We start from the raw sequence: 16,946 nt of genomic DNA, 5'->3' as shown, positions 1-16,946 counted from the left end.
TCTCTAAGGTTCCCATTGACTCCCATGTTAACAAAACACGTATACGGTTCAATACGGTTTTTCACCCGGGCCAAAAACCATCATAGGCTACGGTTTTGGGTACTGGAAAAAAAAAATGGACAAAACCGTACAAGACGCAAAACAGACACAACCAAATGCATCGTTTCGCATACGGTTTTCAATACGGTTACGTACGGTTTTCATATTGAAAACGGACGTCTGTCCCCGTTTCTTTTTAATCCCCGTTTCGGTTTCGTTCTTGCAGGCTGTATTAAATACGGTTTTAAAAAAAAATCCCTTTCATATCATTGGGATTTTTTTTACAATCCGCTTACATCCGTTTGCACCCGTCTGCGCTCATTTCCAATTTTTTGACGGCAGAAAAAAATGGCGCATGCAGTATTTTTTCTTTCTTTAATAAAAAAAACGGAAGAAAAAACGGATACAGTCAATTTAACATTGAAGTCTATGGAAAACGGATGAGCCTTTAATGATCCATTCGTTTGCATCCGTTTTTTCAATCCGTTTTCGATCCGTTTTTACTTCTGAGCACGCTCAGAACAGAAAATTAATAATTTTTTTGTTTATTAACTGAACAATAATGGATCCAAACTGTCCTTATTGTCCAATTTTTTTTTTGACGGGAGAAGAACGGGATGGGTGTAGACGGTCGTGTGGTGAACGCAGCCCAAGGGGAATAGAAAAGGGACACATTTGGGGACATTATATGTTCTGTTGCAAAACATGGCAACAATATGGGGGTCAAATTTGATCTTGTAAAACTTCTTCACTTCGATCTACAGAACCAGAGGAGTGAAGGGGCTGCTGCCAATATAACTGTTGGTCTAGTGCAGTGTTTCCCAACCAGTGTGCCTCCAGCTGTTGCAAAACTACAACTCCCAGCATGCCTAGACAGCCTTTGCAATAGGTTAAGGCACACTGGTTCAAAAATACTGCTCTACAGTATTAAAGGGGTCATTACCACCCAAAAGTCCGGGCATGATGGGAGTTGTAGTTTTGCAATAGCTGGAGGCACAATGGTTAGAAAAAAACAATGCCATTGGCTAGGAAAGGAAACACTGGTCTAGGGTATTACTACCAGCTTGGGGGGGGGGGAATAGTCAGGGCATGATGGGAGTTGTTCTTCTTGGGAGGGGAAGCAACAGCAGGTCTGATTAAAAGGGTTCAGCAACTGGCTCCAGAAAGTTAAACAGATTTGTAAATTACTTCTATTAAAAAATCTTAATCCTTTCAATAATTATCAGCTGCTGAAGTTGAGTTGTTCTTTTCTGTCTAAATCCTCTCTGATGACACCTGTCTCGGGAACCGCCCAATTTAGAAGCAAATCCCCATAGCAAACCTCTTCTACTCTGGGCAGTTCCTGAGACAAGCAGAGATGTCAGCAGAGAGCACTGTTGCCAGACAGAAAACAACAACTCAACTTCAGCAGCTGATAATTACTGAAAGGATTAAGATTTTTTTTTAATAGAAGTAATTTACAAATCTGTTTAACTTTCTGGAGCCAGTTTATATTTAAAACATTTTTTTTTCCTGATTAACCCCTTTAAAAGTCATAGAACAGAGGTTTAAAGGGGTAACTAACAACCACTAACAAGTATAAAAAGTATAATACCAGCTTATTTAGTCATCTAATGTAAGAAAAGGTTTACTATCAACATCCCTGGTGGTGTAGGGTCATAACGAGCATAATACCATCTTCTTTAGTCATCCAGTGTTATAAATGGGTTAATACCCAATGTCCCTTGTGGTGTAGGATGATAAAGAGCATAAAACTAGGTTCCTTAGCCGTCTAATATAATAAAGGGGTTAATATCATTGTCCCTGGTGGTGTAGGTTGATAACAGCTTCCTCAGAGATCTAGTGTAATAAAGGGGTTAATTCTGACTTTCCTGCTTTCTATGGTGTTAAAGAGACTAATGCAAAGATCCCTGGTGCTTTAGGGCAGTGAAGAGGTTAATGGGGTACTCCGGTAGAATTTTATTTATTTTTTCAAATCAACCGATGCCAGAAAATTAAACAGATTTGTAAATTTACTTCTATTAAAAAATCTTAATTCTTCCAGTTCTTTTTAGCTGCTGTATGCTACAGAGGAAATTCTTTTCTTGTCTTGTCCACAGTGCTCTCTGTTGACACCTCTGTCCGTCTCAGGAACTGTCCAGAGCAGGAGAAAATCCTCATAGCAAACCTCTCCTGCTCTGAACAGTTCCTGACATGGACAGAGGTGTCAGCAGAGAGCACTGTGGACAAGACAAAAAGAAATGCAAAAAGAAAAGAATTTCCTCTGTAGCATACAGCTGCTAAAAAGTACTGGAAGGATAAAGATTTTTTTTAATAGAAGTCATTTACAAATCTGTTTAATTTTCTGGCATCAGTTAATTAAAAAAAAAAAATTCCACTGGAGTTCCCCTTTAATGACAATTTCCCTGGTAGTCTAGGGTAGTAAAAATAATTAATATCAAGACTCCTGGTGGTGTAGGGTATAAAAATGGTTAATGCCAACTCCCCTAGTAATCTATTCATTGATATAACACCAACATAGCCTGCAGTGCTGTACAAAGATTGTTAGTCCTCAGAGTGGTCCCTGGTCCCATTGGGACTCAAATGTCTAAATTCCAAACTAACCTATCAGAATGATTTCGGGAGGAAACCAGAGAAACGTGAGGAGAACATACAAACACTCTAATAAACTTGCATAATCAATGGGTTAATACCAAGATCCCTAGTGGTGTTGAGTATAAGAGGGGTTAAAGGGGTATTCCAGGAAAAAACTTTTTTTTCTATATCAACTGGCTCCAGAAAGTTAAACAGATTTGTAAATTACTTCTATTAAAAAATCTTAATCCTTTCAGTACTTATGAGCTTCTGAAGTTAAGGTTGTTCTTTTCTGTCTAAATACTCTCTGATGACACGTGTCTCGGGAACCGCCCAGTTTAGAAGCAAATTCCCATAGCAAACCTCTTCTAAACTGGGCGTTTCCCGAGACAGGTGTCATTAGAGAGCACTTAGACAGAAAAGAACAACCTTAACTTCAGAAGCTCATAAGTACTGAAAGGATTACGATTTTTTAATAGAAGTAATTTACAAATCTGTTTAACTTTTTGGAGCCAGTTGATATAGAAAAAAAAGTTTTTTCCTGGATAACCCCTTTAATGCAAACACCCCTAGTGTGGCAAAAGGTCATTGAAGTGGATGGAGCTGAGTGTAATACCGCACACAACCTAAAGACAGGTGTGGCGCTGCTTTTTTTCTCTGTAAGAAACCAGCTATGTTGTTTTTTTTTTAAGTCGCGGCTTACCTCCGATACCTGGTGGTCTATGGTGGCGAAGCTGCTAGGTGTGAACAGTGGTCTCCAGTGTATCGGCTGTGGATAGTCAAGAAGATTGGTGAAAAATAGTGCAAATTGCACCATCTTTTATAATGTGGTATGTCACACCATTGCAATTATTAAAGGGGTACTCACGTGAAATATATATATATATATATATATATATATATATATATATATATATATATTTATTTATTTATTTATTTTTTTAAATCAACTGGTGCCAGAAAGTGAAACAGATTTGTAAATTATTTCTATTTCATAATCTTAATCCTTTCAGTACTTATCAGCTGCTGTATACCACAGAGGAAGTTGTGTCTTTCTGACCACACTGCTCTCTGCTGACGCCTCTGTCCGTGTCAGGAACTGTCCAGAGCAGGAGAGCTTTGCTATGGGGATTTGCTCCTACTCTGGACAGTTCCTGACACGGACATAGGTGTCAGCAGAGAGCACTGTGATCAGACTGGAAAGAACTACTCAACTTTCTCTGTAGCATACAGCAGCTGATAAGTACTGGAAGGATTAAGATTTTTATATAGAAGTAATTTACAAATCTGTTTAACTTTTTGGCACCAGTTGATTTAAAAAAATAAATAAAATTAGCATTCCACCGGAGTACCCCTTTATAGCAGTTTTCCCAACCAGGGTGCCTCCAGCTGTTGCAAAACTACAATTCCCAGCATGCCGGGACAGCCTTTGGCTGTCCCGGCATGCTGGGAGTTGTAGTTTTGCAACAGCTGAGGGCACCCTGGTTAGAAAACACGCTTCTTTCATTTTATTTTTTTTAAAAGGCCTCTGAAAAATGAAAGCGGCAATCTGATTGGTTGCTATGGGCAACTGGTCAACATTTGATAAATCTCCCCCCATAATACCCGTAAAACTTTAGCATTTTTTTTTTTAGTGTCCTGTGCCTTTAAAAAGAAAACAGAACTACAAAACATGGAAATAACTTTATTGTCACATTTACAGCCTACGACATAGAACAGTGTTTCCAAAATAAAATTTCTATGTACGGGTCTTCCAAAATATGGCCCATTCTATACGGCTTGGAGAAGGGGGCAACCCGCGACCGGATGATGATGATGATGATGGCGAAGCGCGATGGACGTAAACTGCAGTCGACGGAGGTGGGTGGCGTTGGTTGTGGAGCGAAGTGATGGCAGGCACGTGAGATAGAGAGACGTGGTCAACCTGCAGGAAGGAGGAGCGCGAGGGGTTAACTATTGATACTATACAATATCAGAGAAAATTGTAACAAAAAGAAACCAATAAAAAAGAGTGCTCTACAACTGCCGCATGCACAAATTATCCCGTTACTATCTTCCGTCACAAAATAACGGCCGTTATTAATAACGGGCTATAACGGGTTAATTAGAAAAATCCCATAGAATATAATAGGATTTTCTAACGGCCGTGTAGGATTTTGTTACTGACGTTTTACAGCCGATTTTCAGACAGAACTTCATACAAGTAATTTTGTAGTGTGAAAGGGGCCAAACTCTCATAGATATCGCAGGTAAAGGTGTCTCTGACTTCACACAAACAAATTAGCTCTGCTACATCTGAAAGGATCAGTGCTGCTACATTGAAGTAGGTTAGTTCAGCTACATCTGAAAGGATCAGCGCTGCTACATTGAAGTAGGTTAGTTCAGCTACATCTGAAAGGATCAGCTCTGCTACATTGAAGTAGGTTAGTTCAGCTACATCTGAAAGGATCAGCGCTGCTACATTGAAGTAGGTTAGTTCAGCTACATCTGAAAGGATCAGCGTTGCTACATTGAAGTAGGTTAGTTCAGCTACATCTGAAAGGATCAGCGTTGCTACATTGAAGTAGGTTTGTTCAGCTACATCTGAAAGGATCAGCTCTGCTACATTGAAGTAGGTTAGTTCAGCTACATCTGGCTAAATTTGGCTCTGCTACATCGAACTAGCTTAGGTCGGCCATATCTGCCAGGTTCAGCTTTATTTTCTCAGCTATGTCTCTAGCTTAACCCTGCTGCATCTGAGAGGTTAACAGGTTTTGCTCTACTACATCTGACTAGCGGACTAGTTCAGCTCTGCTACATCTGACTAGTGGACTAGTTCAGCTCTGCTACATCTGACTAGCGGACTAGTTCAGCTCTGCTACATCTGACTAGCGGACTAGTTCAGCTCTGCTACATTTGACTAGTGGACTAATTCAGCTCTGCTACATCTGACTAGTGGGCTAATTCAGCTCTGCTACATCTGACTAGTGGACTAATTCAGCTCTGCTACATCTGACTAGTGGACTAGTTCAGCTCTGCTACATCTGACTAGTGGACTAGTTGAGCTCTGCTACATCTGACTAGTGGACTAATTCAGCTCTGCTACATCTGACTAGTGGACTAATTCAGCTCTGCTACATCTGACTAGCGGACTAGTTCAGCTCTGCTACATCTGACTAGTGGACTAATTCAGCTCTGCTACATCTGACTAGTGGACTAATTCAGCTCTGCTACATCTGACTAGTGGACTAATTCAGCTCTGCTACATCTGACTAGTAGACTAATTCAGCTCTGCTACATCTGACTGGTAGACTAATTCAGCTCTGCTACATCTGACTAGTGGACTAGTTCAGCTCTGCAACATCTGACTAGTGGACTAGTTCGGCTCTGCTACATCTGACTAGTGGACTAGTTCAGCTCTGCTACATCTGAATAGTGGACTAGTTCGGCTCTGCTACATCTGACTAGTGGACTAGTTCGGCTCTGCTACATCTGACTAGTGGACTAGTTCGGCTCTGCTACATCTGACTAGTGGACTAGTTCAGCTCTGCAACATCTGACTAGTGGACTAGTTCGGCTCTGCTACATCTGACTAGTGGACTAGTTCAGCTCTGCAACATCTGACTAGTGGACTAGTTCGGCTCTGCTACATCTGACTAGTGGACTAGTTCAGCTCTGCTACATCTGAATAGTGGACTAGTTCGGCTCTGCTACATCTGACTAGTGGACTAGTTCGGCTCTGCTACATCTGACTGGTAGACTAATTCAGCTCTGCTACATCTGACTAGTGGACTAGTTTAGCTCTGCAACATCTGACTAGTGGACTAGTTCGGCTCTGCTACATCTGACTAGTGGACTAGTTCAGCTCTGCAACATCTGAATAGTGGACTAGTTCGGCTCTGCTACATCTGACTAGCTGAGCCTTGCAAGATTGGACAAGTTAAGATCTGCTACATCTAACAGGTTCAGTTCTGCTATATCTGACAGGTTCAGCTCTGCTTCTGATTCTTTTCATCCTGCTACATCTGACGATCTGATCCCTGCTACATCTGACGATCTGATCCCTGCTACATCTGACGATCTGATCCCTGCTACATCTGACGATCTGATCCCTGCTACATCTGACGATCTGATCCCTGCTACATCTGACGATCTGATCCCTGCTACATCTGACGATCGGATCTCTGCTACATCTGATGATCTGATCCCTGCTACATCTGACGATCTGATCCCTGCTACATCTGACGATCGGATCCCTGCTACATCTGACGATCTGATCCCTGCTACATCTGACGATGTGATCCCTGCTACATCTGACGATCTGATCCCTGTTACATCTGACTATGTGATCCCTGTTACACCTGACGATCTGATCCCTGTTACATCTGACTATGTGATCCCTGCTACATCTGACGATCTGATCCCTGCTACATCTGACGATCTGATCCCTGCTACATCTGACGATCTGATCCCTGTTACATCTGACTATGTGATCCCTGTTACACCTGACTATGTGATCCCTGCTACATCTGACGATCTGATCCCTGCTACATCTGACGATCTGATCCCTGTTACATCTGACTATGTGATCCCTGCTACATCTGACGATCTGATCCCTGCTACATCTGACGATCTGATCCCTGCTACATCTGACGATCTGATCCCTGCTACATCTGACGATCTGATCCCTGCTACATCTGACGATCTGATCCCTGCTACAGTGGATGGGCCATTCTGAAGTGGATTGAAGTGATATCTAGATGAGACGACATAACATCATATAGTAGTTGGGTAACATGATTACAGGTAATAAATGATGTTCTCCTTGGATATGAAATCCCTTATAACCCTGTGTTTAACCCTTCCCAGCAGGGCCAGCTGGGGGCGCCGTGTGGGATCAGCACCCCGGACAGCGGTAATTATCCGGCTCTTCCTGCCCGGAACTGAGGGAGGAAAATCCCATAGAAACCAGAAGGAGACGGAGGAGATGAAGGGAGCGGAGGTTATATAAGGGGGAACCATAGAATTCTGTAACATTCTTATCTGTCTTCATCTCTATATAAAATTCTGCCTTTAGAAATATGAGGATAAACATGAGACAGATTTTTATCTCTTATCTATCTATCTATCTATCTATCTCATATCTATCTATATCTCATATCTATCTATATCTCATATCTATCTATCTCCTATCTATCTATCTCATATATATCTATTTATTTCATATCTATCTATCTATCTCATATCTATCTATCTATCTCATATCTATCTATCTCGTATCTATCTATCTATCTATATATATATCTCATATCTATCTATCTATCTATCTCATATCTATCTATCTATCTATCTCATATCTATCTATCTCATATCTATCTATCTCATATCTATCTATCTCATATCTATCTATCTCATATCTATCTATCTCATATCTATCTCATATCTATCTATCTATCTATCTCATATCTATCTCTCTCATATCTATCTATCTATCTCATATCTATCTATCTATCTCATATCTATCTATCTCATATCTATCTATCTATCTATCTATCTATATATATATATATCTCATATCTATCTATCTCATATCTATCTATCTCATATCTATCTATCTCATATCTATCTCATATCTATCTATCTCATATCTATCTATCTCATATCTATCTCATATCTATCTATCTCATATCTATCTCTCTCATATCTATCTATCTATCCATCTATCTCATATCTATCTATCTATCTATCTCATATCTATCTATCTCATATCTATCTATCTATCCATCTATCTCATATCTATCTATCTATCTATCTATCTATCTCATATCTATCTATCTCATATATATCTCTCTCATATCTACCTATCTATCTTATATCTATCTCATATCTATCTATCTCATCTATCTATCTATCTATCTATATATATATCTCATATCTATCTATCTATCTATCTATCTATCTATATCTATCTATCTATCTATCTATCTATATATATATCTCATATCTATCTATCTATCCATCTATCTCATATCTATCTATCTCATCTATCTATATCTATCTATCTATCTGTCTGTCTCAGATAAATATGAGATGCACCTGACACCTTTACTACCAACATATAATGTTTTCTGTGCCCCTGCCTCCCTCCACCATCTTTATACATATGACATAGTCTCTATAATATAAAAGAATTGGTCACAATACACAGCAGTGATCTGTGGCCTCTGCTGCACAACTACAACCCCCAGCATGCCGCCCTGACACTGCCAGATATGTACACTAATTCTATACCATCTCACCTGGATACCTTAGCAGCCCAGACCACTGAGTGACCCGATCCTGTCCAGCTTCACCCCGAAGCACCCCCTATTGAAGCCCTTCTTCCTCCGCAGTCTTCTGGAGGTGCCCGCCGGGTCACCGAGCAGCTGCTCCAGGGTGATCTCATTCATCTGGTCAGCCCTGTTTTTGTTCCACTGGTTGTCGGGGTTCAGCTGGTCCTGTGGGTCGGTAGGTACCAACTCCCCATGGTCACCTTCATCGGACCCATAGGAGCGGTCAAAGTTGTCCTCCAGTAACCTGGACAAACTCTGCAACAGCAAAGGGTTAATATTTGGTAGTATCACCAATGTATCCTGCACAGATGTAGCAGAGCTGATTGTATAACTATTGCATCTTCAAACCCAGCTCTGCTACATCTGCAGACAGAACAGTCTAAATCAGTGTTTCCAAACCAGGGTGCCTCCAGCTGTTGCAAAACTGCAACTCCCAGCCTTCGGCTGTCCGGGCACGCTGGGAGTTGTAGTTTTGCAACAGCCGGAGGCACCCCGGTTGAGAAACACTGGTCTAAACAGTAGACAAAATATTTATCTGGTCTAAAATGTTGTTGACCATAACAAATTCCTCCATTTTCATCGCTATCTCGACTTAATATTAGAATTTTGCAAAAATTCCATCTTTTACTTTGCGGCCAATATTGACGCATCTCCCTCAATATTTTCATTATGTGAGCGCCAGTGTCTGCATCAACCTCAAGTTGCATGTAAATAAAAAAAATTAAATAAATATAAATAAATAAATAAGCAAATAAGTAAATAAATAAATACGCAAATAAGTAAATATTTTTTTTAATTACCTAAATAAATAAACAAATAAGTAAATTAGCAAATAAAGAAATTCATTAAAAATGTATAATGTATGGCTGGTCAATAAAGAAAGAAAGAAAATAAAGAAAAATATATAAATATACAATACAATAAATAAATAAATAAGTAAATAAATTAGCAAATAAACAAATTCATTAAAAATGTATAATGTATGGCTGGTCAATTTAATAAAGAAAGAAAGAAAGAAAATAAAGAAAAAGACATAAATAAACAATACATTAAATAAACAAATAAAAAAATGAATAACTGAGCAAGCAAATAATTAACTAATAATTAATTTTAAATAATTATTATTAAAGTATGGTAGGTCAATAAATAAATAAAAATAATAAGCAAATAAGGACTTAAAATAAAAAAATAAATAAATAAACAAATTGGTAAATAAATGAATGAATAAGCAAATAAGTAAGGAAATAAATAAATACGTATGGATGGTCAAATCAGTTTTATTGTCTATAGGGGGGGGGGGGGGGGGGGGGGGTCTCCACTATGCAGCTTCTAGCTGTTATAAAAATGATAACTCTTAGCGTACTTTGGTTGCCAGGACATGCTGGGAGTTGTAGTTCCACAACAGCTGGGGGAAGCTGCAGGTTGAAGAATACAGACTACTGTAAAGGTACATCCATATGTATCCCCCTTTTTTGTAGGAATTGATGATCTGAAACTATGTATCCAGAATTTGCTACATTCAATCTTTAATACAGTGTTTCTCCAACCAGGGTGCCTCCAGCTGTTGCAAAACTACAACTCCCAGCATGCCCGGACAGCCGTTGGCTGTCCGGGCATGCTGGGAGTTGTAGTTTTGCAACAGCTGGAGGCACCCTGGTTGTAAAACATTGCTGTGATATGACATGACGCCGGTCATAGACCTCACCTGCAGGCTGCTCATCGGTTTGGCTCTCGCCTGCTCCTCGCAGAAGATGAGGATCATCATTAATCCCAGGAAGGCGCTGCGCTTGTTATCCATCTCCCTGCTCTTCGTCTTCCTCGCTTCCTTCCAGGGTTGTGCCATAGACCTCTCCTTATATCTGGTGCCCACCAGGGGTGCCAGCCCACTCACACTTTACCCATTGGCTGCCTATCTTCTTCTGACAATCTTATACAGAATTTCCATATTGTATCAATAGTATACAGGAGATGATACTATGTTACCGGGGAGTTTCATAAGGGATAATCCGTGGATTTGGAAATAGGTGGGGAACAATATCGCCTTTAAATGTGCCTCAATATTCTGTATGTTCTTAGTTTCTTCCCCCTCCACACCCTTTTCTCTTTCCTTCTCTTTTCTGTCTTCTCCTACGGGTAGGCAACCTAAGAGTTAAGCTTGAAAATCTTCCCTGCCCTAGACCACCATGGTCTCTACCATAAACATCTTCACTGTCCTAGACCACCATGGTCTCTACCATAAACATCTTCACTGTCCTAGACCACCATGGTCTCTACCATAAACATCTTCACTGTCCTAGACCACCATGGTCTCTACCATAAACATCTTCACTGTCCTAGACCACCATGGTCTCTGCCATTAACTTCTTCACTGTCCTAGACCACCATGGCCTCTGCCATTAACTTCTTCACTGTCCTAGACCACCATGGCCTCTACCATTAACTTCTTCCCTGTCCTAGACCACCATGGTCTCTGCCATTAACTTCTTCACTGTCCTAGACCACCATGGCGTCTACCATTAACTTCTTCCCTGTCCTAGACCACCATGGTCTCTGCCATTAACTTCTTCTCTGTCCTAGACCACCATGGCCTCTACCATTAACTTCTTCCCTGTCCTAGACCACCATGGTCTCTGCCATTAACTTCTTCCCTGTCCTAGACCACCATGTCTCTGCCATTAACTTCTTCCCTGTCCTAGACCACCATGGCCTCTACCATAAACATCTTCACTGTCCTAGACCACCGTGGTCTCTGCCATTAACTTCTTCCCTGTCCTAGACCACCATGGTCTCTGCCATTAACTTCTTCCCTGCCCTAGACCACCATGGTCTTTACCATTAACTTCTTCCCTGTCCTAGACCACCATGGTCTCTGCCATTAACTTCTTCCCTGTCCTAGACCACCATGGTCTCTACCATTAACTTCTTCACTGTCCTAGACCACCATGGTCTCTGCCATTACCTTTTTAACTGTGCTAGACCACCATGGTTTCTACCATTAACTTCTTCCCTGCCCTAGACCACCATGGTCTCTGCCATTAACTTCTTAACTGTCCTAGACCACCATGGTCTCTGCCATTAACTTCTTAACTATCCTAGATCACCATGGTCTCTGCCATTAACTTCTTCACTGTCCTAGACTACCATGGTCTCTGCCATTAACTTCTTCACTGTCCTAGACTACCATGGTCCCTGCCATTAACTTCTTCACTGTCCTAGTCCACCGTGGTCTCTGTCATTAACTTCTTCCCTGCCCTAGACCACTATGGTCTCTACCATTAACTTCTTCACTGTCCTAGACTACCATGGTCTCTGCCATTACCTTCTTAACTGTCCTAGACCACCATGGTCTCTGCCATTAACTTCTTCACTGTCCTAGACTACCATAGTCTCTGCCATTAACTTCTTCCCTGCCCTAGACCACCATGGTCTCTGCCATTAACTTCTTCACTGTCCTAGACCACCACGGTCTCTGCCATTAACTTCTTCCCTGCCCTAGACCCCCATGGTTTCTACCTTTAACTTCTTACGTGCCCTAGATCACCATGGTCTCTGCCATTAACTTCTTCACTGTCCTAGACCACCATGGTCTCTGCCATTAACTTCTTCACTTTCCTAGACCAGCGTGGTCTCTGCCATTAACTTCTTCCCTGTCCTAGACCACTATGGTCTCTGCCATTAACTTCTTCACTGTCCTAGACCAGCGTGGTCTCTGCCATTAACTTCTTCCCTGTCCTAGACCACCATGGTCTCTGCCATTAACTTTTTCCCTGCCCTAGACCACCATGGTCTCTGCCATTAACTTCTTCCCTGTCCTAGACCACCATGGTCTCTGCCATTAACTTTTTCCCTGCCCTAGACCACCATGGTCCCTGCCATTAACTTCTTCACTGTCCTAGACCACCATGGTCTCTGCCATTAACTTCTTCACTGCCCTAGACCACCATGGTCTCTACCTTTAACTTCTTCCGTGCCCTAGACCACCATGGTCTCTGCCATTAACTTCTTCACTGTCCTAGACCACCGTGGTCTCTGCCATTAACTTCTTCCCTGCCCTAGACCACCATGATCTCTACCTTTAACTTCTTCCGTGCCCTAGACCACCATGGTCTCTATCATTAACTTCTTCCCTGCCCTAGACCACCACGGTCCCTGCCATTAACTTCTTCTGTGCCCTAGACCACCATGGTCTCTATCATTAACTTCTTTACTTCCCTAGACCACCAATCTGTTGAAATGTTTGTACTGTTAAAAATGTCCAATGGAGGGCCCTACTTTACTTGTTACTATGGGATTTATTTCCTCAATAAAACCAGCCCTTCTCTTCCCCTCTGTCACCTGTATTGTTAGCTTCATCTTCTTTCCCTTCCCACTCTTCCTCTCTACAATGTGAAGAAGGAAAATAACATACAATGTGGAGGAGGCAGAGAGCAGAACGTACAAGGTGAGGACAGAACATCCAATGTTTACCACGGAGTATACAACATAGAGGAACCAAACCAGCAGTATTAAAGAGTATCCAAAGTATCCAAAGTTACTCCCTACCCACAGAATAAGTGGTAACTAGCTGATGGGTATCGGTCTGACCACTGGGCAGTAATTCTATTGTCTAAAAACTAATGATATGTGTCTGTGATTTTTTTTTTTGTATCTTTATTTATTTTACAGTTCATAGTAAATGCTCCCAATGTTTCCCCATGAATGTTCTGAGCAGTAGTCATATATCACTTCTAATCTTTATGTTTCATTATGTCTTTACAATTTGTCCATAAAATGTTTTAAATAAATTGTCCAGAAAAAGAGAAAATATCAGGGTGGCAACCCTTCCACTAGGGCCTCCATTGTTCACAAAAATGAGCGTCCCCCATGTATATGGAGCGGCAGCACACGGGCCCAACTGCTCCGTTCACCTGTTAAAGGACTGCTGGGGTCCCCACAATTATATACTTATATTTTTACTGCATTTTAGCTGTTTTTCCTGCATTTTAGATGTTTTTTGCAGCAATTTTTCTAAATTGTAGTAAAAATTATACATTTTTACCCTGTTTTGCACAATTGCAGAACAATATTTCCATGTTTGGAGAAAATCACAGCAAAAACTGAAAAAAGCAGAAAGAAATGCACTGTGTGAGCACAGCCCTGAGGGAGGTGTCTAACTACTTTATATCCTGATCCCATAGATAGAGCAGCAGCAGTATACAGATAGAGCTGGAGGGAAGGAGTATACTATAGATCCTGATCCCATCGACATAGTAGCAGCAGTATACAGGTAGAGCTGAAGGGGAGGTGTATAGCTACTATTTATCCTAATCCTAAAGAGGAAACAGCAGCAGTATACAGATAGAGCTGGAGGGAAGGAATATACTATAGATCCTGATCCCATAGAGATAGTAGCAGCAGTATACAGATAGAGCTGGAGGGGAGGTGTATAACTACTATATAAAAAGCAACATTTGGCCAAATGGTTAAGAACCTCTATTTTTCTCTGTAGCAGTATTGCAAAATAATAGAGATAGCAGCAGCTGAAGCACTGTCTGGGACAGGAAGTGAGGGCAGGACTAGCATTCCTCTGTGCTCACTCCTGTCCTATCAGACTGCAGCATGCGAGGAGGGGGTTACAAAGCAGCCTGCAGTGATTGGATGAAGAGACCCAACACAACACAGCAGACTCAGGGAGGAAGTGAATGCATGCTGAGTGAGGGCGGGCTAAGTACTTGCCTCTGAGTCGCCCCTTCCTGAGCAGTGGATGTCAGAATAAGTGAGCAGCAGAACAGAGTGAGTGACATATAGAAGTACGCTTTAAGTTATGCCGCTTATCCGATAATCCAGAACGTCGCCTGGATGTCGCAGATTATCGTCTTTTCTCTATGGGGTCCCATTGTTTGTGATGACCACACGTTCCCTTCGCTATGATGAAGCATAATAATGGTCCTGGGCCGGTGCGGAGAGGCGGCTGTCGGAAGCCTCTGAGATCTGAGTGTTTGATCCTGATAGGAAATGTCTTTATTGTTCGTCCTCCGGGTCGGGAGTCAAAGGGAATTATTATTAACATAAGACATCTACAAAACATTCCTCGAGGAGGTAAGACATTGATACCGGCCAGACGGGCTACCCAATGTCTGAACCAAGACTGATCCGCGTTCCTATAATTGTGATTAGAGATGAGCGGACTTACAGTAAATTCGATTCGTCACGAACTTCTCGGCTCGGCAGTTGATGACTTTTCCTGCATAAATTTGTTCAGCTTTCCAGTGCTCCGGTGGGCTGGAAAAGGTGGATACAGTCCTAGGAGACTCTTTCCTAGGACTGTATCCACCTTTTCCAGCCCACCGGAGCACCGGAAAGCTGAACTAAATTACGCAGGATAAGCCATCAACTGCCGAGCCGAGAAGTTTGTGACGAATCGAATTTACTGTCAGTTCGCTCATCTCTAATTGTGATCGTGAAGAACTATCATGTCCCTTATCTAGTTGCTCAGGTACTGAAGTCCCTTCAATAGAATATCAGCCAAAAAATTTCGGATCGAATATGGGTTCGGGGGGCTCGGCTCCCTCAACTCTAATTATTAGGTACAACCCCAGACACCTTACCACGTGTACCCTGGGGGGTCATGGGCATAGTATATTGTGCACCAACTCCCCAAAGGAGTTGTATGGGCTCGCGGGGGACTCATTAGGTTAGTCCGGTGTTTCCCACCCAGTCCTACTTACAGGCAATGCATTATGGGTCTGTATATAACACTATATACACTTTACATTGATTATCATAGCCATTTAACACTATTCACGGAACATAGGGGGGGGACCCAGGGGTCACCGAATAGAGTCTGCCTGACAGGCTAGGGTGGGTACAGGGGTGCAACTCCTGTACTGGGCCACCACAGGTCATTTATAGGAAAATAGTAGTACAGGCTTGCTTGGGGTAGTAGTCCCTTTTTCTAAGCATGTGACAATGTCTCATATGGCAGGGTGGTCTGACTAACTTGGTGTTTCCCCAACCAGGGTGCCTCCAGCTGTTGCAAAACTACAGCTCCCTGCAACATTTTCCATTTTGATTTTGCCAGATGAATGGATCCAAATCCATAGATCACTGTTTCCCCAACCAGCGTGCCTCCATCTATTGCAAAACTACAACTCCCAGCATGCCCGGACAGCCGTTGGCTGTCCGGGCATGCTGGGAGTTGTAGTTTTGCAACAGCTGGAGGTGCCCTGGTTGGGGAAACACCAAGTTAGTCAGACCACCCTGCCATATGGGACATTGTCACATGCTTAACAATAGGGACAACTACCCCCAAGCAATCCTGTACTACTATTCTCCACCACACATTGTCCTATAAAGGACCCAGAATGCATTGCCTATAAGTAGGACACAGGACCGAATAGACGGCAGCAATTCCCTGGTTACATAGGAAGTGCAGATGTTGATATAAAACCTGATGAGTGGTTAGAGCAATGCGATCACACGCAGCACATTACAGCAGGCGGTCACTTCAGATATGTGAGACACAGAGGAACAGGAGCAATAACATGAGCCCTGGAGCGCTGAGGAGTGGGGGTCCTGTGAGACCCGAAATCCAACTATTGTCAAGGTTCAAAGACAGGAACAATTTCAACCACTGTAATTCTCAATACAATAGGCACAAGGGGGGGAATTGACTTTGACTGATTACAGCAGAGTTCCCTTTGGAAGCTTCGGGATTGAGACTTAAAGGGGTACTCCGGTGAAAACCTTTTTTCTTTTAAATCAACTGGTGGCAGAAAGTTAAACATATTTGTAAATTGCTTCTATTAAAAAAATCTTACTCCTTCCTGTACTTATTAGCTGCTGAATACTACAGAGGAAATTCTTTTCTTTTTGGAATGCTCTCTGATGACACCACGAGCACAGTTCTCTCTGCTGACGTTATTATTATAATAATAACAACGCTTTATTTATTGTTGTCCTTAGTGGGATTTGAACCCAAGTCCCCAGCACTGCAAGGCAGCAGTGCTAACCACTGAGCCACCATGCTGCCCTTAGCATACA

At 41.9% G+C, this 16,946-nt stretch overlaps 1 protein-coding gene across 1 annotated transcript; it reads right to left on the bottom strand.

Moving 5' to 3' along the window:
* Positions 1-4,284: 4,284 nt before the first annotated feature.
* Positions 4,285-10,786, bottom strand: LOC130294063 (C-type natriuretic peptide 1-like). The gene is made up of 3 exons (XM_056543459.1): positions 10,630-10,786; positions 8,892-9,179; positions 4,285-4,537 (listed from the first exon to the last, which is right to left on the bottom strand). The coding sequence occupies exons 1-2, from the start codon at positions 10,765-10,767 to the stop codon at positions 8,901-8,903; spliced, it is 417 nt and encodes a 138-aa protein (XP_056399434.1). The 5' UTR covers positions 10,768-10,786; the 3' UTR covers positions 4,285-4,537; positions 8,892-8,900.
* Between the last annotated feature and the right edge of the window lie 6,160 nt (positions 10,787-16,946).

This window comes from Hyla sarda, chromosome 10, assembly GCF_029499605.1.
Source record: "Hyla sarda isolate aHylSar1 chromosome 10, aHylSar1.hap1, whole genome shotgun sequence".
Lineage (NCBI taxonomy): Eukaryota > Metazoa > Chordata > Amphibia > Anura > Hylidae > Hyla > Hyla sarda.
Note: the sequence above shows the minus strand (reverse complement) of the source record. Positions and strands in the feature narration are given on the sequence as shown.

Bases quoted from the DNA above. Each gene is read 5' to 3' on its own strand.
- LOC130294063 (XM_056543459.1), bottom strand. From the start codon at position 10,767: ATGGCACAACCCTGGAAGGAAGCGAGGAAGACGAAGAGCAGGGAGATG. The intron at 9,180-10,629 runs GTGAGGTCTATG...TTGCTGTTGCAG, and splicing joins AACCGATGAGCAGCCTGCAG to AGTTTGTCCAGGTTACTGGA.